General features: G+C 36.2%; 1 protein-coding gene across 3 annotated transcripts in view; it reads left to right on the forward strand.

Annotated features, from left to right (window-relative positions):
• Positions 1–694: 694 nt before the first annotated feature.
• Positions 695–27,579, forward strand: part of TMEM168 (transmembrane protein 168) — a 44,182-nt gene continuing 17,297 nt past the window's right edge. The window contains exons 1-2 of one of the 3 annotated variants that reach the window (XM_074268273.1): positions 695–1,401; positions 8,480–9,730. In XM_074268273.1, coding sequence (XP_074124374.1) covers positions 8,603–9,730 — 1,128 coding nt within the window. In that variant the 5' untranslated portion in view covers positions 695–1,401; positions 8,480–8,602. The other 2 variants (XM_074268272.1, XM_074268271.1) reach the window with 2 other exon arrangements.

Genomic DNA, 27,579 nt, shown 5'->3' on the forward strand with positions numbered 1-27,579 from the left:
TGGCTTTATATAGTTGATATTTACCAAATTTAGGAAAGATACATTTATTCCTATACTTCTTAGTGTTGCTTTTGGGGGCTTCTACTGATGTAATGCCATGCATTTTAAAAAAATTTACAAATAAGCCCTATATTCCTGGCACAAATATATCCTGGTCATAGTACATCATTTTAAGAAATATGATATTATAAACTCTTTACCAATATTTTACTTTTTTTTTTTTAATCAATATTCATTTGGGAAAATTTAGAATTATATTCTTTATCTATTTTGTGTCTCATTGGTTTAAGTACCAAGGCTACTTACATATATATATATGTATGTATATATATATAATATACACATGTACACACACACACATATTTGAATGTGTTTGGCAGAATTCATTCTTTTTCTATTCTTGCAGTTTATTCCAGATTGGAATGAATTGTTCTTTGAATATTTAATAGATTTCATTTTTAAATTCATCTGGTTCTAGAACTTTCTTGGAGAGTTTTTATGCTTTATTCAATTTTCTAATACTGGATTATTTAAATAATCTCGTGTTCCATTCTGTATGTATTTTATATTTTTGTAAATAATTATCCGTTTCATTTATATTAGTTTTGTTGGTATATAACTGAGTGTAAGATTTCAGAAAGCTTCCTTCTTTTCACCAATTGCAAATTTTTTTCATTTTGACACCAATCATTAGGCTTTCCTTTCTCTTTTTATCAGGCTAGCATTAGTTTAAAAAGCAATTCCTCTTTTTTATTAATTCAGTGTGTTGGGTTTGTTTGTTTTTTTGCTTTCAAATTTGCAAATCTATTTGATTTTCAGAATTACTAATTTAGTACTTTTGGGGGGTTTTTTGATTTGTTGCTTTTCTTGTTTTTTTAATCTCATTCTCATTCACCTGTTCTTTCCCCTGATCTAAGTATTGACAAAAATGAATGCTCCCCTAAAAAATGCTTTAGCTGCACCCAAAAACTCTTGGTATATCAAGGGCCTACTATGCACCAGGCGCTGTCTCGTTGCTGTAATGATGTTGGATGAGATGTTCCATGTGTTTCCTCACCAGGAATAGGATATACATGGGAGGGAGGATAGGGGATCCAGAAAGGCTTCGTGCAGCCAAACGTGAGGTCCATCAAGAAATGATTCAATCTGGATAAGGAGATGTAAACCCAGCTCAGGGGATTAGCCTCTCAATCGGGACGGCCTCGGTTTCTTAGTCCCACCCCTGACGCCTACAGTTTACTTTAGATAAAACCGCTCTTTTAAGAAGCGAAATTGCGGGAACGCGGTTACCCGGGCCTTAAAAAAAAAATGCACGTAATAGATTCAGATCTGGAATTCAAACCCGTTCTATTACAGAAGCAGCAGCACGGTGAAATGATTACGCTCAAACTCCTACCGCTGGTAAGTACTGAGTGGAGGCAGGATTTGAACCCAGATCTGGGCTTCTGCTACGGTAGTTAGGTGATGGAGCTACTTCAAAGGGAACGATCGTTCTACCCCGAGGTCTTAGAGAGCGTGGTTAGTTTGTGTCCGCGAGGCTAGCAGTCTCAATCGCTAGATTGCGGAGGGCGGGAACGACCGCCCCTCGCCTCACCGGGACTCTGGGCGCGCGCGGGGCGGGACGAAGGGGAGAAGCTCACGATCAGCTAGTCCGGCCCGGGCCTAGGCGCCTCGCGATCGGAGCTGGAAGGAGGCGCCGCCGCCTAATTTGACCCTATCCACGCTCCGTATCTCCCTCTGAGCCGGCGGCGGGAACATGGCCGCCGCTCCCACCGCCACCGCCACCCCCCTGGTAACGGAGAAAGTTTTCCAACAATCTGGCCTCTGTTAGTTCCTCTCCCGCCCGGGCCCGGACCGCTCGCCTTCCGCGGCGCAGGCATCACTCGGGGCCAACCTCCTTACGTCCCCCGAACGCCGAGACGTCCAGGCCTGAACGAGTGGAAGAGCCGGCCCCGGCAGAGCCAGGTAGGAAGAGGCAGCGGCGCCGCGAAGGAGGAACCTGGGCCGTCCGGCTCCTCTCCGCGACGCGCCTCAGGAAACTGCGGAGGCCTTCTCGGGCCTGCTCCGGAAGCCCGCGGCTGCGCCCGACGTATCGGGGACTCGAGGGCGGTGGGCTGCGTCCCAGAGCACCCACCCTGAGGGACGTCCGGCCCGACGTGCCGAGGCTGCGAGGCGCTGGGGAAGAGCCCTGGGTTGGGGAGCTTCCGTGTCTGCGTCTGGGAAATGGACTTACCGTGGTACCACTTGCTGAGAAAGTGCGCGTGATGACAAGTACGCAAGTGAAACGTGCGACCTACGGGCCCGGGGAGGGGGGAGAAAACTTCTTTGGGGGGCTTCCTGTCTCTGCACGTTGAATCTCACTTTCCAGCCGAGACGGCGGCCCGCCCCCTCCCCCAAAAAAGAACCAGGGGGAAAAGCTGTTCTTCCCCCTCGTTGGTTCCGTCCACTTCCCTCAGCGCGTTGTCCCCAAAGCCTTTAGAAGCCCTTGTACTTAAGAAATTGGGAGGTGGGGGAGGGGAAGAGATTCTGGGTGGAGGACCTTTATTAAAGAGGAATTGTCTTAGGTCTGGGATAAAATGAAACGGCTCCCGGGAAGCTACCCCACCTTTCCTCCTTACGGGGAATGAGCCCTGACTTTCTGACCTCCCACTGCACCCCGAGTGCTATTCTACTTATCTGTAGAGATCTCTCTGGGCAGAGGGCCTCAAACCTTTTGGTCTCAGGACCCACTGCTAAAAATTGAGGAACCCAAATAGTTTTTGTTTAAGTAGGTGAAGGATATATATTTACCACATTAGAAACTAAAACTGGCCATTTAAAAAAAAATAAATACTCATTTATTAAAACATTTTTTAAAATAGCCATAACTCTTTACACGTTAACACAAATAACCTATTTTTATGAACAATAACTTTTTCCAAAACAAAAAGAAGTGCAAGAGTGGCGTTATTTACATATTTTACAAATTTCTTCAGCCTGACATAATATGTCTTCCTTCAGTCTGTTGCAATATGTTGTTTTGATTGAAGCACATAAAAAAAAAAATCCAGCTTTACACAGTGATGTAGTTGGAAAAGGGGAAAAGAGTATTTTAACAGGCAAGTAACTTCTGAGTTTTAGTAGGAATGTAATTTTCACCTTTTGGACCACTGGAAGGTTCTCATGAGCATGAGCCACACGTTGAGAACCAGTTTTAGGGCAATGGCTTTCTTCATTATTATTTTTTTGTCTTTGTGTCCCCTGCCTCTCGGTAGTAGGGGCTTCCAGGTGAAGGATGATTTGGATAGGATGGGCTGTTGCTGGCAGTCGGTGGAGATTGTGAGGAGGGAAATTGTTGCCTTTTCCCTCTAAAACTGTACCTGTGGTGAGACAGTCTCTCAGGGATATTCTTCCCTAGCCAGGACATTCTGTCTGCACAATGTCTCTCTTCTTTCCTCCTTCCTTGCATCATCTCCCAGCTCCCCTTCCTCAAATGAATTTATCCTGGGAACTGAGATTTCCAGTTAGAGCTCTGACATCTAATTCAACCACACATAATCACAGAAATGTAAATGACCTCAGCAGTCCTGTAGCTCAACATGTAGGCAGAAGCAATGTCCACTCCAACATACCTGGCCTCTACTTAAAGACTTCTAACCAGGAGGAACTCAACACCTCTTGAGGCAGTCAGTTCTACTTTTGGACAGCTCCAATTGTTAGGAATTTATGGTATAAGCCTAAGTTTGTATCTTAGTGGTTCCTTTCTTTTTTGTTTGCTTTTTCCTTTCAAGCACAGGTTTTATTCAGAAATCTGTGGGACTGAACATTGACCACTACAGACTTAGGAATAAAGATTTGAAATTTATTGCTACCCAGTTTATATCTATCTGTCTGTCTGTCTGTCTCTATATCTGATACCCAATGAGCAGCATTCATTATAGCCATTTGATTATGTTTGTAATAACTTCCTCATATCCTCTACTCCAGTGGTCCTCAAACTTTTTAAGTAGGGGGCCAGTTTACTGTCCCTCAGACTGTTGGAGGCAGGACTATAGTAAAAACAAAAGCTCACACTCTGTCTCCGCCTCTCAGCCCATTTGCCATAACCCAGCGGGCTGCATAAATGTCCTCAGCAGGCTGCATATGGCCCTTCGGAGTTTGAGAACCCCTGCCCTACTCCTTTCTTTCATGCTGAAGCCCTAGGCTACTGGAGACACTGCTTCCCTGAACGCACCTTGTCTAAGTACTGGCAGCTCCATCCTTGATGACCACGGAAAATTTGGGCCCATAAGAGGAAGGAGTAAGTGTACTTTTTGTTCTTCACGGATGCTTCCATCTTGTCTCTTTGCAACCATCACTCAGTAGCCTTTCCTCCTTTGAGCATCAAATACTCTTTTCCCCTTTTCCAATTACATTACTGTGTGAGCTTAAAATCTATTTATGTAATCTAGATAGGATCCTTGCTTATCTATAAGCTTCTAGGTTATTCTCTTTCCTGCCTAATGGAATTCAGCATATTATTCACTTTTTAATCTAATTTTTATTTTACTTTTTTCAATTAATATGCATTTAGTTTTCTCCCTCCCACATGACCCCCAGAAAAACAAAGGAAGCAAGAACTAGAGATAGTAAAGCAAAACACATTCTCACATTGTTCATATCCAAAAACATCTGTTTAAATTTGCAGCTAAAAGTTATCCCTTCTGTCTCAGGAAGCAGACCTCTTAGGAAGGAATTAGGTTGCATGTTTCATCTCATCTCTCTTTTCAGTTTCCCTATTTTTTTTTGCCCTATGGGGCCAAATAGAACAAATCTGATCCCTTTTCTATATAACAGCCTTTCAAATACTTGAAGATAGCTATAATGTCTGAAACTTATCTTTCATAGGCTAAACATGCCCAGTTTCTCAAAGTGCCATGTGACATAGTCTCAAGACCCATAACCACCCTGGTTGTCCTCTCCTGGGTTCTTTCCAGCTTATTATTATCTTTCTGGTGCTCAAGACTACAAGATGAAGTTTGATGAGGGCAGAGTATGAAGTACAGGGACTTTTTTCCTCCCGCCTTCTGAACTTTGGGTGTCATATCACAGTGCTGCTTCTAAACCCCTAAATCTTTTCCATAATTGCTTTCTAACCATTTTTCCTCCCTCTTATCCTTATATAGTTGAACTTTTTTTACCTAAATACAAGACTTTACATTGATCCCTATTGATTATTTTATTAGATTCATCTTGTGCTTTAACTTCTCAAGAGCCTTTTTGGATTTTCTCTCTTTTGTCTAGTAGCTATCTCTTAGCTTGCTGTCATCTGCAGATTTGATGAGCATACTATGCTTTTATCCATATTTTTGACAAAAATGCTAAATGTTGAGTATATGAATGAATAAGTAAACATAGATGCAATTTTTTTTTCTTTATTTAGTAGATTTATCTTGAATTCAAGGTAGATATTTTTTCAAGTGGTACAAATTGTGAGCCATAAATACTTTCTCATCCTATGTTCTTATCCATGTCTTCCCATAAATTCTGCATCAGGTTAAGGAGATGGACTTCTTTTTGTGTCTTATATTATTAAGTGGGTACCAGTGCAGCATACAGGTTGTGTAGACTCATTTCACAAACATATGTGTGTATGTGTGCATTTGTGCATTTTTGTTCTGGGCCTGAGACTTTGTTGATACAGGGAACTTCCAGATAGGAAACTCTCTCTACCAATGAAAACTGAAACATGCTATACAATATACACTCTCAGTGACTTGACTGGGTCCACTCAATAGTTAAATGATTTGCCCAAGATCACACAGCCAAATATGATTGAGAGGCTACTTGTAAACTTGAGTTTTATTGACTCCAATGACTGCACTGCCTATTCTCCTGTACTGCCTCTTTTTTTTGTTGCTATAATAAATAAACAAATAAAATAGAAATAGTTCATTGTGTTTTGTTTTCTTAATCTGTCAAGAAAAAAAGACTAAAACATTAATATGTAATTAGGAGATTCTTTTTAGTAATGTGATTAGAAAACCAAAAGAGCACAACTTATATTGTTATTGAAATAAATAAAATGGTGACTTTTAGATAAATATTTAGCCTCTTAAAATCTTTATTGAACACAAAAGCTAAGTAACTAAAGAATGATTATTTGAGAGACATCTGCAATTCCTTCTTGGACAAGTTTGTCATTTCCATGAATGTTTTATAGCTGGCATCCAAAGATGACAGATGAAACCAATCTAGCCTTAGCAGATTATGTCACATGGTGGGCACATTTCTCTCAGCCAAATGGCTATCTTTGGGTTGCTAATTACATGATGACCTGCTGTTTCTTTTTTTGTGTCCATCTTATGAGAGAATTTCAGATATGCTGATTCTAAATTAGGTTCTTGGAGGATTTCCTCTCAAACTTTTAACTAGTAGAGGTCTCTAAAGGTTTATTGTTACCACAAACCAAAAAAACTATCCTATTTATCATTAATCTGTCCCCGTGAAATAATCTCATAGTTTTTTTTAAATTACTAACAGATGTTTAAATTATTTTTCAATCACTCATTCTAAATTTACAGCTAGCCAGTTTGAATTATAGTTTATAAGGCATGTCAGCTTATAATATTTAATTTTGTACTGGAAAAATTAATAATGATACTGCTGAAAATTCTTATTGTAGACAGAATTTAAAGTGTTTCATAACAGAAATGATCTGGGCAACTTGGATGCATTGCCATGTAGTTGTTCATTTAAAGTAGGAAAACAGCACTATTGTTTGAAGGAGATTATTCAGTCAAAATTGTTAAGATAATTATGGAACAGATTTATGGAATGAGTAGGTTTAATGTATTAAACCTTATTGTGTTTTTATGTACTTAAAATCTAGTTTTAAACTTAATTGCTTGTATTTTTGTTGACTTAAAATCTAGTTTTAAGAATCTACAATTGCACAGAATTTGAGAGAACAGGAGTTAATTTTAAGTAAAAACTGCTGTTAGTATAAAATGTTTCAATTTAAAGAATATTCAATCTTTTTAAAATTAGAAGTAATATTAATGTCAGTCTTTCTTCATAAACTTTGTTCTGATATCTTGCCATAAATTGTATCCTAAGCTAGGGAAACTGGCATATACCATTCCAGGTATATAGGGAGTAGTAGATATAGAAAGATGAGGTGGGTGGAGGAGAACAATTCATTACTATCATTGGAGGAGAGAAAATTCACAGCTAATGCTCTACTAATCATCTACTTACAGGAAGAGCTTGTTATTTAAATAAAATTGGTAAAAGTAGCAAAGTGGGGTCAGAAAAAACAGTTCAAATCCAACCCTGGGCAAGTCATTTAATTTCTGCCATACTCATTTTTCTCATCTGTAAAATGGGTACTGAATAGTACCTATTTCTCAGCGTTGTAAGGATAAAAGAATTATATTTATAAAGGGCTCTTTAAACCTTAGAGCCCTGTAAAAATACTAGCTATCCATCACAGTAATAATAGTTAACCTTATTCGTTGTACTTTAATACCAAATCTCTTTTTATTGAGTACTAACATATACCTCAGTCAGTACTCAAGGCAGTATTTTGAAACGGTAAATATTTGATAGATATATAGTCTTGGAGTCAGGAAGACTTATGTTCAGTCTGCCTCAGACATTTCTTAGCTGTGTGACCTACTATTAGGACAGTGTACTTGTCTGTCAAATGAGGAAGGAGTAGCTCCTTCCTTATCATAGAGCTGTTAGTGAGGAGCAAATGAGATAACAAAGGCAAGTGCTTTATAAATCTTAATACTGTATATAAATGCTCACTATCATCAAGAACTTTATTGGTCTGGATACACCTTCCATGCTGGTTTCAAATCCCTCTAATCCTTAGTATATGATCTTTGGCAGTTGCTCTGGCCAAAGAATTCATAATATTGCAGCCAACCTGCTATTGAGCTAGTCTGGCTCTGAGATGGCCTTTAAATGGACCTTACATAAAGCCTTTTTCCTCTGCGCCCTAGAATCCCTGATTTCTTTTAAAACTCAGTTTAAGTGAAACCTTCTAAAAGCCTTTCCCGATTCTCCTTGTCCCCCATTACCCCTTATTTATTTTGTATATACTTAATTAAAGACCTATTTTTCTTTAGTTACAGCATAAACTTCTTCAGGGAAAGTATTGTTACATTTTTGTGTTTTTATTCTTAGGACCCAGCACAGTGACTGGCACATAGTAAATGCTGAATAAATGCTTGTTGATTTATTGACCTTGTTGAATTTGTACTTTATTGTTAACAACCTTCAGGAGTTTAGTGTGACCTCCATATCCTGATAAGGCATCAAAGTAGTACTTTGCTGGAGGAGAGAACTGGCATAAATTTAATATTTCTTTTATGATAAATATACACATGCTACATTGTGTTACAGGAGAAATAGCAATTCGTTTTTACTTATGTTATATTATTTTGTACAATGTAAGTTCTGCAGTGAAAATAAATTTAAAATTAATTCAAATTCTTTTTTTTTTTTTTAGGTCTTCAAATAAGATTTCATCTGAGGAAATGGTGAAGTAGGAGCTTGCAGATGTCCTGGATTTTCTGGATGCAGTACAAACAATTTTTATAGTGTGGAGAAAGAACTTTAATTGCCATTTTACATGTGTAGATCACTGCGTTACTGTATTAGTCATTGTCTGTATATGGCAATGACAAGACTGGAAGAAGTGAATAGAGAAGTGAATATGCACTCTTCAGTTCGATATCTTGGCTACTTAGCCAGAATCAATTTATTGGTAGCAATATGCCTAGGTCTTTATGTAAGATGGGAAAAGACAGCAGATTCCCTAATTCTGGTCATCTTTATACTTGGCCTTTTTGTTCTTGGAATTGCCAGCATTCTCTATTATTATTTTTCAATGGAAGCAGCAAGTTTAAGCCTTTCCAACCTTTGGTTTGGATTCTTGCTCGGTCTTCTTTGTTTCCTAGATAATACACCTTTTAAAAAAGATGTGAAAGAAGAAGTGACTAAGTATTTGCTTCTGACTTCCATAGTATTAAGGATATTATGTGCTTTAGTGGAGAGAATTTGTGGTTGTATCCGTCATCGACCCACTTTACTTACCACAGTTGAATTCCTTGAGCTGGTTGGATTTGCCATTGCTAGTACCACTATGCTGGTGGAAAAGTCTATGAGTGTCATCTTGCTTGTTGTAGGTTTGGCGATGCTGATTATTGACCTACGAATGAAATCATTCTTAGCAATTCCAAATTTAGTGATTTTTGTTATCTTACTATTTTTTTCTTCATTAGAAACTCCTCAGAATCCAGTTGCCTTTGCATGTTTTTTTATTTGTCTAATTACTGATCCATTCCTTGACATCTATTTTAGTGGACTTTCAGTTACTGAAAGGTGGAAGCCCTACTTGTATCGTGGAAGAATTTGTAGAAGATTTTCTGTCATTTCCATTGGCTTGATTGAGCTTACTTTTTTTATTCTTTCAGCATTTAAGCTTGGAAACCCTTATCTCTGGTACTTTGTAATACCAGGGTTTTCCATTTTTGGAATTTTCTGGATAATTTGTCATATTATTTTTCTTATAACTCTTTGGGGGTTCCATACCAAATTAAATGACTGTCATAAAGTCTATTATACTCACAGGGCAGATAATAATAGCCTTGATAGAGTAATGGCATCTAAAGGAATGCGACATTTTTGCTTAATTTCAGAGCAACTAGTTTTCTTTAGTCTTCTTGCAACAGCAATATTGGGTGCAGTATCCTGGCAGGTAAGTCAATATCTATTTCCACTTGTATAATTGTATAATTTTAACATGATATTTAATAAAATGATAGTTTCAGCAGGTTAATTTCAGTAAAATAAATATTAATTACCCACAAAAATTGAAAATTATGGAATTCCTGTCCTCAGTCTAATAGGAAGCTTCGATACATGCAAGAATAATACATTATAATTACATAAAAGAAATATAAACTAAGTGATACTGGGGCAATTGGAGAGTGATTAGGAAATGATTTTTGAGTGGGGTAGGAATTCAGTAGTCAGAAAGGAAAGAAGAGAATATTGCAAAGCTACATAGAAGGGAAAGTAGAGTGTGTTTCATTTTGATTAGAATTTATATACTCCATGGAAAGAAGTACTGTAAAGTGAGGTTGAAAAGACAACTTGGCACATTATACTGGCCTTGAATAGCAGCCTGAGGATTTTGAACTATTCAGTAGGTAGTAGGAAGCAGTTGAAGGGTTTTGCCATAGTTTACTGAGGAAATGAAGATTATTAGACTGTGATCTAACTTTAGTCTGAAAATAGGATGAGCAAATCTTGATAACATAATTCACCATGTTTTTCAGCATACAAGTAATATTCAAGCTGAACTTGATTTTGTTCTACGGAATAAAATCATTCTTCTCAGTGGCATTTGAAATACTGTAATTCTTTCTTCTTGGGCTTAGCACTTATCTGACAGTAACAAGGTGGCAAATGTCCTTTCGTTTGATTTATTGCCACAGAAGGCATGTTTGACTTTTCCCTAAAGTGGAACATTTCATTAGATTCCTACTGTGTGCTGCCTTAATCAGCACTTAATTTATTGAGTTCTTACTGTCTTATCAGGCACTATGCCATGGGCAAAAACATTCTAATAGAAGAAGATAACATAAATTTCTATTCTTTATTGCTGTACATAGTGATGTGTCAAAAACATTTGTTATGGTAAAATATCAAGTCAAAAAAAAGATCATTTAGTAATATATCATAGATATTCTTAAAAGAATTATTCTTTGTGCAGATGTTTGTTTCTCAGTATGGCTCCTTAAAAATTTCCAAATGGTCAGTTTAATATTGTCCAGTAGACCTAGGGATAACATTATCATCATTAATAAAAAAGATTTAAATTTATTTTTAGATATGAGAGAAAACTTACTAAAAATATTCTTATGAAGTTTTTTTCTGTATCAAGTGAGGAAAAAGAAACAGTTTATTTATCACCTGTTATCACCTATGGATAAAATAAATTTTGTGTTTTAAAAAAAACAGCATTATAGACATATTTCCAAGATACTGTGAGTTTAGTTCCAGACCACTGCAATAAAGTGACCATCTCAATCAAACAATTCACATGAAATTTTTGGTATCCCAGTGAATATAAAAGTTATTTTTACACTATACTCTAGTCTATTAAGTGTACAATAGTATTATGTTTTAAACAATGTATATACCTTAATTAAAAAACCTTCCAAGCTGTCAGCAAGTCATAATCTTTTTGCTGTTAGAAGGTCTTTTTGAAGTTTGCTAATTGATCATGGCAGTGGTTGATAAAGGTTGAGGTGAGAATTTTGCTGCATCAGTTGACTCTTTCACTTGAACCCTTAGAGGCCATTTTGGGGTAATTAATTGACCTAATTTCAGCATTGTTGTATCTCAGGAAATAGACTAGAGGGAGAAAGATGGGAAATGGCCAATCAGTGTAGCATTCAAAACACATACAATGTTTATCAATTAAGTTCATTGTCTTATATGAGCACAATCTTTGGCACTGAAATAATTAACAATAGTAATACAAAAGTTCACTGATCCACTGATCTCAGATCACCATAACAAGTATAATAATAATGAAAAAGCTTGAAAAACTGGGAATTACCAAAATGTGACACAGAGACATGATATGTGCTGTTGGAAAAATGGTGCCAATAGATTTGCTTAATGCAGAGTTTCCACAAACTTTTAATTTGTAAAAAAAAAAAAAAAAAAAAAAAAAAAAAGTATCTGCAAAGCACTATAAGGCAAAGTGCAATAAAATGAGGCATGCCTGTGTTACACAAATTAGAATGTGCTGTTTACCTTAGGAGAGGTTTGGGCTGGAAGAATTTCTAATAGGGAAAAGATGAGGGATTGGTTCCAAGTCTGAGAGGAGAGGAGAGATAATGTTTGCAATGCATAGAAGCAGGAAAGGACAAGACAAGATCAGAGAGTAGTAAATAGTTCAGTTTGGCTGACTATATATAATATGTGAAGAGGAGTTGAAGCTGAATTATGTGCCAAGTTGAATGCCAGCAATAAAGAGTTTGTATTTTATCCTTTAAGCAATGGGGAAATCTCTGAAAATTTTTGAACATAGGAACCAAATAATAAGGCCTATGCATTAAGAAAATTATTTTTGGCAGAAGTGTTTAGAATCCATTTAAGAGAGGAAAGAGTGGAAATAAAACGAATAGTGAGGAGAATATTTTAGGAGTTCAGGTGAGAAAGGTCATGAGCACCTGAATTAGTGTGGTAAGTGTGGAAAAGGAAGGAATGGGGGGAATAGGACAGCTGTTTTAAGAAAGTTGACAGTTTATTCAAGTAGGTATCTTAGAGAAATTAGGAAGAGGATCAAGGAGAAAAAACAAGTTTAGTTTTGAACACAAGTTTGAGATATAAACAGGACATTCATATGAAGATGTTCAGCTAATAGCTGAAAAACAGGGACTTGGAGATAAGGAGAAAAAATGTGGAAATAAATTTCAAATCCATTCGCATAGAGGAGATCTTTGAAGCCAAAGAGGTAGTTGAGATTGAGAAGAGAATATTTTTTTAAAAAGTCCTCAAAGAGGGAATCTTAGGGGATGCTAATACATACTTTGTGGGATGAAGAAGAAAAAGGTACCAGAGAAGAAACTAAGAAGCCCTTAAGAAAGCAGAAAGCAGTGTCATTGATATCAAGGGAGGAAAGAGTATTAAGAATTTCTAAGGGAGAGGATGTGGTAATAATGTTGTCAACCATTATCAACCAGCAAGATATGTTTAATTACTTAAACCCAGGAAAAATTAGTGACATGTAAAGATTGACTAGCTTTACTTCTGGGAAAGTCTGACCTCTAAAAGAGGGCATCAAGTTACTCTTGAACTTTTTGGCTTCTTACATTTATATCCCAGAGTAGAACTCTAGAGAAAAACTCTAAAGATAGTTTATTTCCTTGGCTTCCCTAAAAGGGTTTTATAGAATTTATATAAAAAATAGATTATGTATAAAGACAGTTTTTTTCCCTCTCCCACAAAGAAATGTTTACAACACAAAATACTCATAAGCACATAATGACATGTACTTGTAACATGAAACAACATGAAACAAATCATGCCTCTTATACTTGGTGTATAAATATTATCCTAGAGAGGTTGATATTTAAAACATGAAATACTTTAAGGGACTGCTGAATATTTATTTTACTTTAACTTCACATCTTAAACTTGGTGTAACCAAAACTGAACTCTTTATCTTTCCCCTCCCCCTTCATAATTTTCCTAGTAGTTTTCAGGGCATCACCATTCTCCTGGTCACTCGTAGTGGCACACATACCCCTGCGCATATACCCGTGTGGAGGGCTGCCCATCCACCCGTATGCAGGGCTGCCCATCCTGTCAGTCCAGTCTCAGAAGAGCTCCTGTTTCTGTCCTCTTCTCTCACATCCTGTCACCCTCCAGGTACAGGCTCTTGCTGCTTCATCGTTGCCATAGCTCACTGACCGCTCCCCTGCCTCCAGTCTCTGTTCAGTACACTCCGTCTTCCACCCAGCTTACCAGGGTGATCTTCCTAAAGCATAAGTCTAACCCTGTTAGTGTCACCTTTCACTAAACCCAGGGGCTCCCTTTGGTCTCAAGGACTAAATGTGAAATCTTCTGTTTGGTTCTTGGTCTTTCACAACTTGGTCCCATCCCACCTTTCTGTACTCTCCTCCACATACTCCATGCTGTCCAGTGTCTTGGCTGTTTCTCACACAGGACACCCTATCTCCTGACTCTGGGTATTTTCATTGAGTATCATTCTTACCCCTCCTCATCTCTCCAAGTTTCAGCTAAAGTCTGACTTTCTATAAGAAACCTTTCCTGGTTCTCCTTAATTTTAAATGCCTTCCTTGTAAGATTTTCACAATTTTTGGAGATGGATGTTTGTGTGTGTTATCTTGCTTATACATGGTTGTTTATATATTATCTGTCCCATTTGATTGTAAATTCCTTGAGAGTAGGGCTGGTTTTTTTTTTTTTTTTCTGCCTTTGTATGTATTCAGCCCAGTGTACTGTTAGGCAAATCACAGGTCCATAATTTTTATAGAAGTCTTTGGGTTTTTTCCTGAGGCACTTGGGGTTAAGTGACTTGCCCAGGGTCCCACAGCTAGGAAGTGTTAAGTGTCTCAGGTCAAATTTGAACTCAGGTCCTCTTTACTATAGAGCTGGGGCTCTATCCACTGCGCCACCTAGCTGCCCCAAGGTCCATGATTTTTGGTAAGTCAGGGCATGGCTTCGCATTTCATCATAGTCCTCATGGACATAGCTAGTTTTTACTCTGAGAAATCTCTTCTCCTGGGAACTTTGTCCTCAGACTCAGGAGCTTCCAACTGATAAGGTTGATGATAGCACCTGTACTAAAAAAAAAAAAAAAAACCCACCAGAATTCATTGTCATCTCATAGGTCCTTTCTCCCTACCATGAACTTCAGAGGGAAAATCTGAAGAGTCCTGATGGCTTGAGGGAGGTGGGAAATAGAGTATCTTGCGAAAGCAGTTACTCTACTTTAATGGTGCTAGTGACTCCTAGCTTACTCAACAACTGTTCACCAGCCTCCTTAAGATCACATTTCTCACCTTCAGTTGAACAGGGCTGATACTTGTCACTCTTCCCCAAACCAGTCAGTCCTGAAAGCATGCCAAACAAAAGTGTCAGTACTTGTTTACTCCACTTCCCAAATCTCACTGGTATGTGGGAGGAGCTGTGTTGACAAAAACTAGAGTATTTAATATTTCAGGCAAAAATTGATGTCAAAAGTAATTTTTTTATCTTAATTTAGTTGATGTGGGAAATTTAGAGTTTGGAAACTCTCTGTTCATTTGGATTGTCAGTTGACACACTTTGAGCATTATTGAATTTGGTGAGATATGGAGTCTCTCACCAAAATCACATAAACATCACATATCACAATTTCAACTAAGAACTTTACCTCATGGGAGCAACTCTACTAATGAAGTTAAGTCAAAGCATTTATGAAGCACCTATCCTGTGCCAGGCCCTGTGTTAAGAGCTAGAGACTCTCAGAATAACAAAAACAGCACTTACTCTCAAGTTGCTTATATGTGTGAAGCAAAATTGCAAACAACTATGTTCAGACAAGATATATACAGCATAAATTGGAATTAATATCAAAAAGAAGTCACCAAGTATTAAAGGACATCAGGAAAGGCAGTAAGTGGAGTTTTAACTGAAATGGAGTATGTAGAGCCTAGCCAGCTATTAGGAAATTCTGTTTTAGAAAAAGGGCTATGTGACAGGTAACCTGATGACACATCATTCACACAACCTGTTTCTGGTGAGATTTTTTTATTGGCAGATTAAACATCAACTTTTTACATAAGCATTTGTAAAAACAAAAAAGACAGAAATAATGCTTAATCAAATTAATATTTATATTTATGTAATACTTATAAATATGTACATTGTGAAGTCTAACTGTAATTTATGTTTTATATGATTGTAAGAATTTTTATGAAGGAATAAGGGTTTGGATCCTTTTAAAAATTATGGTACTAAAGTGGAAGAAATCATTCACTTATACTAGATCCATTAAAAACTACTACAGCTACCCATTGCTACATACTGCCTCCTAAAAAGACAATTCAAACTTTGTAATTATAAAAAGATTATCTGTCTCTGAGATTAGTGGAAGAAATATTTTTCTTTTCTTGGAGAGGTGGAAGATTCTGTATAAATTGTATGTTGTCAGAGTGTTCACTGTCAGTTGGTTTTGCTTTACTGGTTTTCCCCTTTGTTTGAAAGGGAGGCACCTAGTGGTGGTGGTGGGGGGGGACATGTTTGGAAATGATCTATTGAAATTGATCCATAAAAAGGTTTAAATAAAAAAATAAAAGACAATTCAGAGCTACTAGGAAGAAAAGAGAAAAATGCAATAATTGAAGCTGAGTCACTTGGAACAATTAGTGTTTGGTGGGAGTAGTGTGAAGGAAGTTATTAGTACCTTTCTAAAAAGCAGCTGACTATGAGATAGAATAGAAGGGGCAAGAAGTTGTGAAAAGATTCTGGGACAGCTGGTAGGTGGGAGAACGATAAATATATATTTGGAGAATTGGTATGGTAGCAGTTAAGTTAATGACAGTATAATCTAGGAGCTTTTTCTTTTAACCCTTGCTCCATTTAGGCTATTTCATAGCTTACTTGTAAGTAGAAAATAGGAACAATTTTGCATCAAATTAGCAAAATTTTTTAACCTTAAAAAAGTGATTATATTGAAAGATGTGTTCCTACTTCATTCTGTTACCCATACCTAACGTAAGCCTATTCATTTCATAGATACATTATTTAATCAAAATAGGAGTAGACATAGCATCAAAACCAATTTTTTTGTTTTTATTATAAACTTGAACACCAAATAAAATGAGCATTTTTGTATACAAAGCAGAATAGAAAAGGAACATTATACATGAAACTGTCTTCTATGTAGTTTTTTCCTTTTAAGTATAAAATAAGTAATACAAACATGGCATCTTAAGAGGACATGAAGAGTCTTCATAGAATTTGCTCTTAAAATTCTTATGCATGAGGAAAACATCTCAGAAGTGTAAATAAAAGCAAAGAAAGAGCCTATTTTAGGAAGATAACTTAATCCTGATATATTGTAACTGAATTTTTTATAAATTGGCAATCCAAATTAATCTTTCAACCAATGTCAAGACATTTCTTTTAATGTGGACAAAGGAAATCTTCATTTATTCTTGTTTTCATTTTGAAGATGTTTTTGATGAGAGTATTGTCCAAGTGTTGCTGAGAAACCCATCTAGTAATTCTTTCCACATTGGATTTTATTTTATTGATGTTTTAACTAGACTCCTGATTTCATCAGGGTAGAGAATTTCCCATTACCAATGTAGATCTACCTGTACCTATTGTGCTTCTTTCAATGTTAGGGTTGCCTGGTGTCCTGAGAAGGGCAAGTAAGGCTTCACAATTAGTATGTCATAGGAGGGATAAGAAGAACAATCTTTCTGAGTCTGAGTCCAGCTTTCTATTATATGCCCTATATATATTCTTTTCCATCAGTAAGTTAAACAATAAGTACAATTATTCTTTGTAGTGCTTGTTGATACCTATTGTTTATACATTTTTTATTTAATCTCATGGATAACATGGCTCCATTTTATGTACTCTCATCAGATTCTGATTGTTGCAAACAGGACAGTTTTATTCCTAGAAATTAATATTATAACATACTTTTGAATTGCTTAAGTTTTCATAGCACTTGGTATTTTGGAGCTGTGTATTTAGGCAAATACTTTGAAAAATGTAAAATCAAGTCGAATAAACAGGCATTTAAATACCTACTTCCTACTATCCCTTCCTATATTTCTAGTTTTCTCACACCCCTCTACATACTCTAGTCACTGACTGTCATTTTTCAGATAAAACACTGTCTCCTGACTCCAGGCATTTCTACTAGCTGTTTCCCCCATATCTGGAATTTTTTCCCTCCTTACCTCTGCCGTCTCATTTCTCTGGCTTTCTTAAAATCTCAACTGAAATTCTACCTTCTAAAAAAGCATTTCCTGGGCCCCCTTAGATTGTGAGCTTCTTGAGAGCAGGAGCTATTTTTGGGGGGATGGCATTTCAAACAGTGCTTGGCACATAATAGGCACTTAATAAATGTAAGTTGATTGAGTGATAATGTGCTAGGAAAGGGAATAATTTCAAGTCCTCTTCTCTCCCCCTCCCATTCTCATCATACACAACAATAATAACAAAATTGTGAGCTGCTATTTTAACTATAACTACTTCTACTATTGTTACTTCTCTTCTAATTACTCTACCACATGAGACAGTTTGTTATAGGAGAAAACACATGGTTCTAATCATGTGTTATACCACTTATCAGTTTTGTGATTTTGGAGAAGTTACTTATTTGGATCTCAGCTTTCTTATTCATAAAATAAGAGAATTAGACATTAAAAAAGTCTTTATACCTCTATAATTCCTATGTCCAGCCCAGTGAGTCTGGGTTGCAGCAGACTTTATTTTGTTAATCCTATTTCGACACTCAGTATGTTGGAGTTAAACAAGGCATTCCAATTGACCAAATAAAATCTATCATACTAAAAAAATTAGGAGACTCAAGACAAAAGGGGAAAGATGTTCTTTAAAATCCTAGAATTCTTGGGTACTTTTAAAGTAATCATTTCAAAAGACATAGCAGTTCAGGGAATAGTAACATAACTTATTCTAGCTGTGTACCCCATGTCAATATTGAATTATCATTAATTAAGGTGACTAATATATTTGGGCAATATTGACTCACTATAATATCAGGATCTTTAGACTCTTTGGATAGTATTGAATTATTCTGTTAAGTTTAGGGAATAATACTTATGCTCTTCAGATATCAGATTTTCAAAAATTACTCTCCACATTCTAATTTAGTCAGTCAGAAAGCATTTATTAAGCACTATGTGTCAGAAACTATTCTAAGTTCTGGGAAATCCGAAGATTGGCAAAAACCAGTCCTACTCTCAAGGAACTCATAATCTAATAGAGGAAACAACCTGTAAACGATATACAAATAAAACACACAAGGAAGGGTGAGAAGTCTCAAAAGAAGGGCATTAAAATACAAGACTGGGAAAGGCTTAGAAAATCTGACTTTAGCTGAAACTTGAAAGAAGCCAAGAGGAAGAGATAAAGTAGGGGCATCGTTCTATGCATGAAGAATAGGCATTGAAAATAAGGAAATCAGAAGATCGAGGGTCTTGTGTGAGAAACAGCAAGGAAACCAGGGACAGTGGATACCTAGAGATATTTTAAATATTGGATTGACAGGATTAGCAACAAATTGGATATAGGGGAGTGACATAAGCATGAACCATTGGGAGAATAGTGATATCCTGAAAAGTACTATGTAAATTAGGAAGGGAGGAGACTTGGCTAATGGGGGGAAAATAATGAGTTCGTTTTTAACTTAGTGAGTTTAAGATGTCTATGTAATCTCCAATTCTTTTTTTTTTATTATTAATTTTATAATTATAAAAAATTTTTTGACAGTACATATGCATGAGTAATTTTTTATAACATCTCTTAATGTTATAAAAAATTACTCATTCATATATACTGTCAAAAATTATAATTATAAAATAAAATAACAACATTATCCCTTATATTCATTTTTCCAAATTTTCCCCTCCCTCCCTCTACTCCCTCCCCTAGGACAGGCAATCCCATATGTTTTACATGTGTTACAGTATAATCTAGATACAATATATGTGTGTAAATACCATTTTCTTGTTGCACGTTAAGTATTGGATTCCGAAGGTATAAGTAACCTCGGTAGATAGACAGTAGTGCTAACAGTTTACATTCACTTCCCAGTGTTCCTTCTCTGGGTGTAGTTGTTTCTGTCCATCATTGATCAACTGGAAGTGTGTTGGATCTTCTTTATGTTGAAGATATCCACTTCCATCAGAATACATCCTCATACAGTATTGTTGTTGAAATGTATAGTGATCTTCTGGTTCTGCTCATTTCACTCAGCATCAGTTCATGTAAGTCTCTCCAAACCTCTCTGTATTCCTCCTGCTGGCCATTTCTTACAGAGCAATAATATTCCATAACCTTCATATACCATAATTTACCCAACCATTCTCCAATTGATGGACATCCATTCATCTTCCAGTTTCTAGCTACTACAAAAAGAGCTGCCACAAACATTTTGGCACATACAGGTCCCTTTCCCTTCTTTAGTATTTCCTTGGGATATAAGCCCAGTAGTAGCACTGCTGGATCAAAGGGTATGCACAGTTTGATAACTTTTTGGGCATAGTTCTAAATTGCTCTGCAGAATGGCCGGATTCTTTCACAACTCCACCAACCATGTATCAGTGTCCCAGTTTTCCCACATCCTCTCCAACAGTCATCATTATTTGTTCCTGTCATCTTAGCCAATCTGACAGGTGTGTAGTGGTATCTCAGAGTTGTCTTAATTTGCATTTCTCTGATCAGTAGTGGTAATCTCCAATTCTTGATGTCCAGCATATAGTTAAAGATGTGAGATTGAAGATTGAGGGAGGTTAGGAGAGAGGAACAAATGAGAGACTCACCTTCAGAGAAATGATAATTGAATGCATAGGAGTTGAGATCACTAAAGGAAATGCTATAAAGAAAGAAGAGGGCCCAGGAAGGAGCCTTCTGTAATACTTAGGATTTGTGGCATAATTAAGGATGAATATCCAGTAAAAGAGACAAGAGAAGAGATTAGACAACCTGGATAAGTCACTGTCCCCTAGAGGGAAAAGGGTATTTAGTAATGTCTAGGTTGTAGAAAGTTAAGGAATGATAAGGATTGAAAAAAACCAGTTAGATCTGTCTCTTAATAGATATTTAATAATTTTGAAGAAAAGTGAGACATCATAAAGTTGGATGGGAGAAAAGGAAATGGAGGCTTTTGTAGGCAGCTTTCTTAAAGACATTAGCCACAAATGGGAGATAGAGATTTAGAGAAACAATGGGACTAGATGGATCAGCCCAAGTTTTTTGAATATGAGGGAGACATGAAGCAGCTAGAAGAAAATTAAGGTTAATGAGAGAGTAGAGAAGATAGAGGGAAAATCTGCTGGAAAAGATGGAAGGAAATTATGCTTGTTTGCCTTGGTAAGCAGAAGGGCTACTTTTTTATGTGAAGCGGGTGAAGGAGGAAATAATTGCAAAAGGTATCTGAATGATGTTAGATGAGAAGAAGGAGCTCTGTGAATTGTCTCAATTTTTGCCAAAAAATATGAAAAGTTCTCAACTGAATAGATTGGAAAAGGAGTAACTATGAAAGATGTGAGGAAGGATAAAAGTTTGGAAAAATTTTGGTGGTGAGTGAGATAATGAATCACAGTTTGGGAGTTATAGGAGATTGCCTTGTCGCAGTGAATGCCCACTTGAATTCATAAGCTTTAAAATGAGATGTTTATGGGATATCCAAGTCTATATCTATGGGTAGTCCTTCTATCACCACAGATTATTTTCCTCCCCATTTCTTGGTCACCTACTATTTTTAAGTTATTAATTTCTAAGATTCTTTTTGGAATTCCCCTTTTGAAGCATGTTTTTAGATGCCTGTCTGAAAACACATATGTATTGGGTGTTTATTGCATTGCATATGCTAATATTTAGCATATGGGGCATGAAACTGCTAAAGCAGTATAGATGAAATAGCTTAATTAACTAAAAGTCCCTACTATGGCTGGACATTTGGTAGATTGTCCATGTCTTTGGAATTTTAGTCTCTGGTGTATTTATATATGCTTGCCAACAGCATGAGGCACTAAGATCCATCTGTTTGTTCCATCTTTGCCAAAGTGTTGGTTTTCAGATTCTATTATTAGCTTTAACTTGGTAGTTGAATATGTAAATATGCCCGAAGGTTCAGTGGGAATGTCATATAAATAATGCTCATTGATGATGATGTAAACTGTTCTTCTCTTAATTGCTGCCCTGAGTAACTGTCTATGGCAGAAGGTTCTGACATATCAAGTATTGCTTGTCCCTCCTGTTCTCTATCCCTTCTTATGGCTATTGTGAGAGAATTATCTGTGATTGTAAACCCAGAAAGCTAATATCTTAAATTGATCATATTCAGTGTCCTAAATGATTTTACAGAATTTAGTTATTTTACATGTTATTTTATGATTAAAGTTCTAGGCCAGTGAAGGATCTAGGTAGAAGAAGCTAGAGTGGACCTGGAAGAAGACATGTCAACTTGAGGTTAGATGTAGCCTCACACATTTAACTTTGGGAGCTCTCTATAAATCTGTCTGTCTCAGTGCCCTTATCTGTAAAAATGAAAATAATAATGCTATAGGATCTTCTTTCCAAGATTGTGGGGTTAAAATGAGATAATAGTTGTAAAGAATTTTGCAAACTTTAAACTTTTATGAAAACATTGGCTTATTAATATTATTATTGTTTTATATTAAATGCCTACTGAGGAAGCAGGAAAAAATTTCTTGGTACAGAGCTTAAAGTTTTAGAGGTGGCTCTATAAGTCAGTAAGCATTTAAGATGCATCAAGACACTGTGCTGAGTGATAGAGATACAAAGAAAATACCCTAAAGTGTTCATATTCTTATGGAGAGAAATTATTTACATGTTTTCCATCCATATGAGATATTTGTGAAGTTCACCAGTGAAAACAAAAGAAATCTGTGAGTATTTAGAAGAAATACTTTCTCTAACGCTGAATTGTTCAATACAAATGAAACTTGCCCACATCTTTTCAAAACACTATATTTGGTTTTTTGGTGCCATGTCATTTTCAATTGAATCATATCCTTTTCTTAATTGTTAATATTTTGTTGAAATACACAGATTAGGTAGGCATAAGAAAAGGAATTTTAGTAAATGAATCAAAAAATATAGTATTTTTATTAAGATAACTTGATCCCAGAATCTTTTTACTGTATATATGCATATTGTAATGCCAGAGAAACTGAGGCAAGATAGAAATTAGAGAATATTTAATATTTTATTTAAAAGGGAGAGATTTACTGGGACCAAATGCATCCATGATTTGGTCCCAGGGCTGACTGAGACTATCTTCTCCAAGAATCCAGCAAACAATCTGAGTTCTCAATAACATATATGCATATGGCTCAGACTCAGGGGGTAGACTGAGGCAGGAGCTGAGAGTGGGAATGGGACTCTGACAGGATGGGGGGAAGGCACTGGAGATAAGGATGACGTAATGGGGGGAGGCACCCCGGAGATGGGTAGAGGCATCTATATAAGATGGTATCTGATATTCTGATAGCTTGGGATGGGGAGAGGCATTCTGACATTCTAAAATATAAGATCTTTTATCCTTATCAAATATTCTGATTAAGAGAGTAAAGTGGTTTTATAGGGTTGAACAGAACAATTATAAACTATGGCAGAACAATTAGGAAAATTGAGGCAGGACAATTTAGGGAAACTGAGTCAGGATAATAGAACTGTGGCATAACAATATATGTTTGTATATCTTTGTGTCTAATGCTTGGTGCACAGGATTTTAATATAGAGCAGGCATTTCATAAATCTCTGATGAAGCAAATACATTTACCATGTTGACAAAAATTATATATTCACATGATTTTATCTTCTTAAAATTATAATATATAAGAGGCAGAAAGTAGTTTTCCCACTATACCCCACTTTATAATTAGAAAAGAACTGTAATGTTAACCTACTTTAATGCCAGAGTACAATTGGAACTCAGAGCTTCCCTCTTCTAGAAGTTAACTTATTTACCCCTTATGGTTCTAAATATCTTTGACTCTAAATAGTTATTGTCTGTTTATTTTAGTAATGTTTTCAAAATGTATTCAGTACCATCATTCTAAGTAATTTACATTAAAATGCTGAAACTTTTCTATTAACTTCTGTTGTATTTCCCTTAGAACCTCATTTTAAATTTAAAATGTTCCATTACAGCTGTTATTTCCTGCAATTTAGTCAGTATTCATTGACTATACTGCTTTTCCCTTTATTTTATGGTTTCTTTTTAAAACCATCAGTAAGAAAACCTCATATTATAGAATTTTTATATTGTTTCTTATTGTAGAAATGCAGGCATTTTTGAGGTATTGCAAGCTGATGTTCCGAAAAGTAGAAAGGAAAACATTTTAGCCCAAAATCCAAAAAAAAAAAACAGTGTCTCATTGCTATTTTATCTAGACAACAAAGATATAAGAAATGAGATGTGTAGATAATAGATTCCAGAAATGTTTTAAGTAATACTTAGTAGTTCTTTTATTGTGAGATATACTTAATTGATCTCTCAGTGGTTTTGAAGCCAATTGTCATCATTTTAAGAAACTATATTTCCTATTGATCTGTGATTCCTTTCAGATTCTCAGCCCCTTCTGGCTGATGCATGTCCTCCCCAGACAAGTTGTCTTTCCAGGATGCCCCAGAGCCTTTGATTCAATTACAAATCCTGGTCAAAAAGTATCCCTTTGAATTCCAATAGGAGATCGGGCTTGTCCCAGCCCCCACTGGTTCTGATCTGCTCGGACTCAGCCCTCACTAAGACACTCAATATAAAAGAGCCAAACTAAAATCATCTCTTTGCAGAGGTTCCAAACATGCCAGCTATGCCAGGCTTGCTATGCCAAGGAGCCTCTGCCCACTGGAATATTCTTTTCCAGTGCCACCCTCTCTTTACCCTCACCTATTTCCCTAGCCAGACTTTATGCCTCTGTCAGGATTTCTAACCTTCCCTATAATAAACTTCTTTTATCAATCTAGGTTTTTGGGTCTGTAAATTCCTTTACAGAGAACTCTGTGCCAAATCCCAAGGGGTTGCAGGGGTTCCCTGAACCTTAAACCTGCCATTAGATCTCATCATTTAACTCCCTGACCACCAGAAACCCTAATCTCATTTTGGTTCCCTAAATCTAAACTTTATCAGTTTGATGCTGTGGTCTTGAGCCTTCTTGAGCCAGCTACTTGAACCACCCTGAAGAAACCAAATTACTTCTAGTACTTGCCTCACTTACCCAGGGAGAGCAAAGAAGAGCAGTCTAGAATCCCCAAGTAGAGTTTATTCCTTTTTTCTTTTGTAATAGTTTTATTTTCAGTTCCAAATTCTTTCCCATTCCTTCTTCCTCTACTACCTGGTGAGAAGGCAAGAAATACAAAATACATTAAAAATATGAAGACACAAAAACAAATTTCTGCATCTGTCATATTCAGGGAGGAAAAAAGGAGGGGAAAAATATACGTCAATCTGATCTGAAGTTCTCAGTTCTCTTTTTGGAAATGGATAGTATTTTTATCATGAGTTCTTTGGAATTGTGGTGGGTAATTGTATTGGTAAGAGTTACTAATATTTTTCATAATGATTATCTTTATAATGTTTCTGTTATTATAAAAATTGCTCTTGGTTTTGCTCAGTTCACTCTGCATCAGTTCATATAAGTCTTCACAAGTCTTTCTGAAATCATTTTTTTGTTAATAGCATTTCATCACTTTCATACCATAACTTGTTCAGTCATTCCCCAGTTGATGGTCAGCCCTTTATTTTCCAGTTCTTGCCCCCACATCAATTGCTTCTATAAATATTTTATACATATACGTTTCCTCCGTCCCCTTTCTTTTTAAGTCTCATTGGGATATATATCTACTAAGATTATTGCTTGGTCAAATATGCACAGTTTAATTGCTTTGGAGATGGTGTTCCACATTGCTTTTCAAAATGATTAGATGAATTCATAGCTCCATCACCAGTACAGTAGTATATCTATTTTCCCATATTCCCTCCATTGTTTGTTGTTTTTCTTTTCTTTTGTCTTAGCCAATTAGATGGATATGAATTGCTACATACAGTTTCCCTAATGGTTAGTTCTCAGTCCTTGGAATACTCTTTCCAGTGCCACTCTCTCTTTACCCTCACCCATCTCCGTAACAAGACCTTATTCCTTCTCTGTCAGGATTTCTAACCTTACTTCCAATCCCCATAATAAACCTTTTAATCAAATTCCTTTATGAAGAATCTCTGCGATGCCTGAAGGGAGTCCTCAAAACTCCCTACCCTTGCACTGAATCCCAAGGGGTTGCAGGGGAGCCAGATATCTCCATTTGGTTCCCTGAACCCCAAATTTGCCACTAGGCCTTATCGTTTAACTCCCTGACCACCAGAAACCCTAATTTCATTTTGATTCTCTAAATCTAAACCTCATCATTAGTTTTATCATTTTTATTATGTTGGCTTGACTTCATCAGCAATCAATATTATTTAGATCTGTATTTATTTGTTTGTAGAGGTTTGGTTAATTATGTTTATACTGTTCTTATGTATCTTGGTAGTTATTCCCTTTTTCTAATAAACTAAATAGGATTTGCCAGGTTTCATATGACAGAAAGTAACAAGTTTGGATACTTGCAGTAGTTTTTCTGTGATATGAAAGCTCGGATATAACATTCCTGGGATTTTTCTATTTGAGTTTCTTTTAAAGAGATCATAGATGGATTACTTATATCTAGACTTTGTCTTCTGGTTCTAATAAATCTGGCAGTTTATTAGTTATGATATATTAAAATGTATTTTTCAGGTTTGTTTCTTTCTTCATGGTTTTCAAAGTATTTGGTGATTCTTAAATATATTTCCTTGGCCTAATTTCCAGGTCAGTTTTTTATGTTTCTCCTTTTTAATGTTATATTTATATCTTTAAGGGATTCATAATATTCAAATATTTTTTCCCTGTTGCTCTTACTTGTAGCAGAGTTGGATTTGCAATAATTTTTTCTTTGTGCTAGGGCCAGATTGTGGTTCTGCTGTAGTCTTGAGTAGTCTGATTGGCACTGTTTGACCTCACACTTGGTCTTCTGGGTTCTTTTACTGACCTCTGTTTCCTAGAGTTATTTTCTCATCAGTTCTTGATAGTCATAATTGGACAAGTGTTGATTGTGGTACTTACGTAGTAGCTTTTTAACTTTATTTAACTCTTCCTTTAAAATATTGTCATATCTGATTTTTCTTGTGTAGCGGGATGTTTAGAAGAACTGCACATGTTTATATTGAATTGCTTGGGGAGGGAACAAGAGAAAAATTTGGAACACAAGGTTTTGCAAAGGTGATTATTAAAAACTATCTGCATGTATTTCAAAAAATAAAATACATTTAAGAAATCCACAAAATAAAAAATAATTTTATCTTAAAATAAAATATTGTCATGTAAATGGTTTTCCTGGATTGAAGTTCTTAGCTGCATCAATTCATGTATACCCTCTGTTTTCTCTGAATTTGTCCCTTTCACCATTTCTTATGGTTCAGTAACTATTACATTAATATACCATAATTTGTTCAGCCATTCCTTAATTAGTGGGCACTCCCTTTGTAGTTCCAGCCCTTCACTATAAATATTTCAAAATATGTAGGTCTTGTCCTTGTTTCTTTGATCTTTTAAAGATATAAACCTGGTAGTAGTATCACTAGGTTAAAGAGTATATACTGTGGGAGAGTCAATAAATATTAAGCATCTAATAAGTACTAGGTGATATGCTAAGCCAGGGATAAAAAGGAAGGCATGATGAGACATCTTTGCCCTTGAGGAGTTCACACTCTACATGAGGAAAGAAAATGTAAAAGAACTGAAAAGTTGAGGATGGGGGAATTAACCGGGGGATAGTCATGATGAGTTTCTAAGTTGATTTCAAATTTCAGAATCTTAAATTTCTAGAGATGAAGTGGAAATATATATAGTTAGGTAGATAAATAGTGCATGTACCCTTAAAAGAGCTTCTGCTCCATTTACTTTATTTTAAAGATCTAAAATTCCCAAGACAAATCCACACCTTGTCAAGGAGACAGTCTCAGTTTCAGAAGAGGGGTACATCTTTGAGTTGACAAGTACTCCTCAAATAAGAAATCCCATCCTTGTGAAAGAACTGAATTTGCCCAAGAATCTACTTGAGAGAGATAGTGGGAAGATGACCTCTTTTTAGGGTATACATGGAAACACTCTAAAATGCTTTAGAATACATTTTTTTGAACTTAGAGGGAAGATGTTAAGTTTTCTAATATTTGAAAGACTGTCATGTGGTGGTGGGAAGGAGACTTGTTCTGGT

Source organism: Sminthopsis crassicaudata, chromosome 5 (assembly GCF_048593235.1).
Source record: "Sminthopsis crassicaudata isolate SCR6 chromosome 5, ASM4859323v1, whole genome shotgun sequence".
Lineage (NCBI taxonomy): Eukaryota > Metazoa > Chordata > Mammalia > Dasyuromorphia > Dasyuridae > Sminthopsis > Sminthopsis crassicaudata.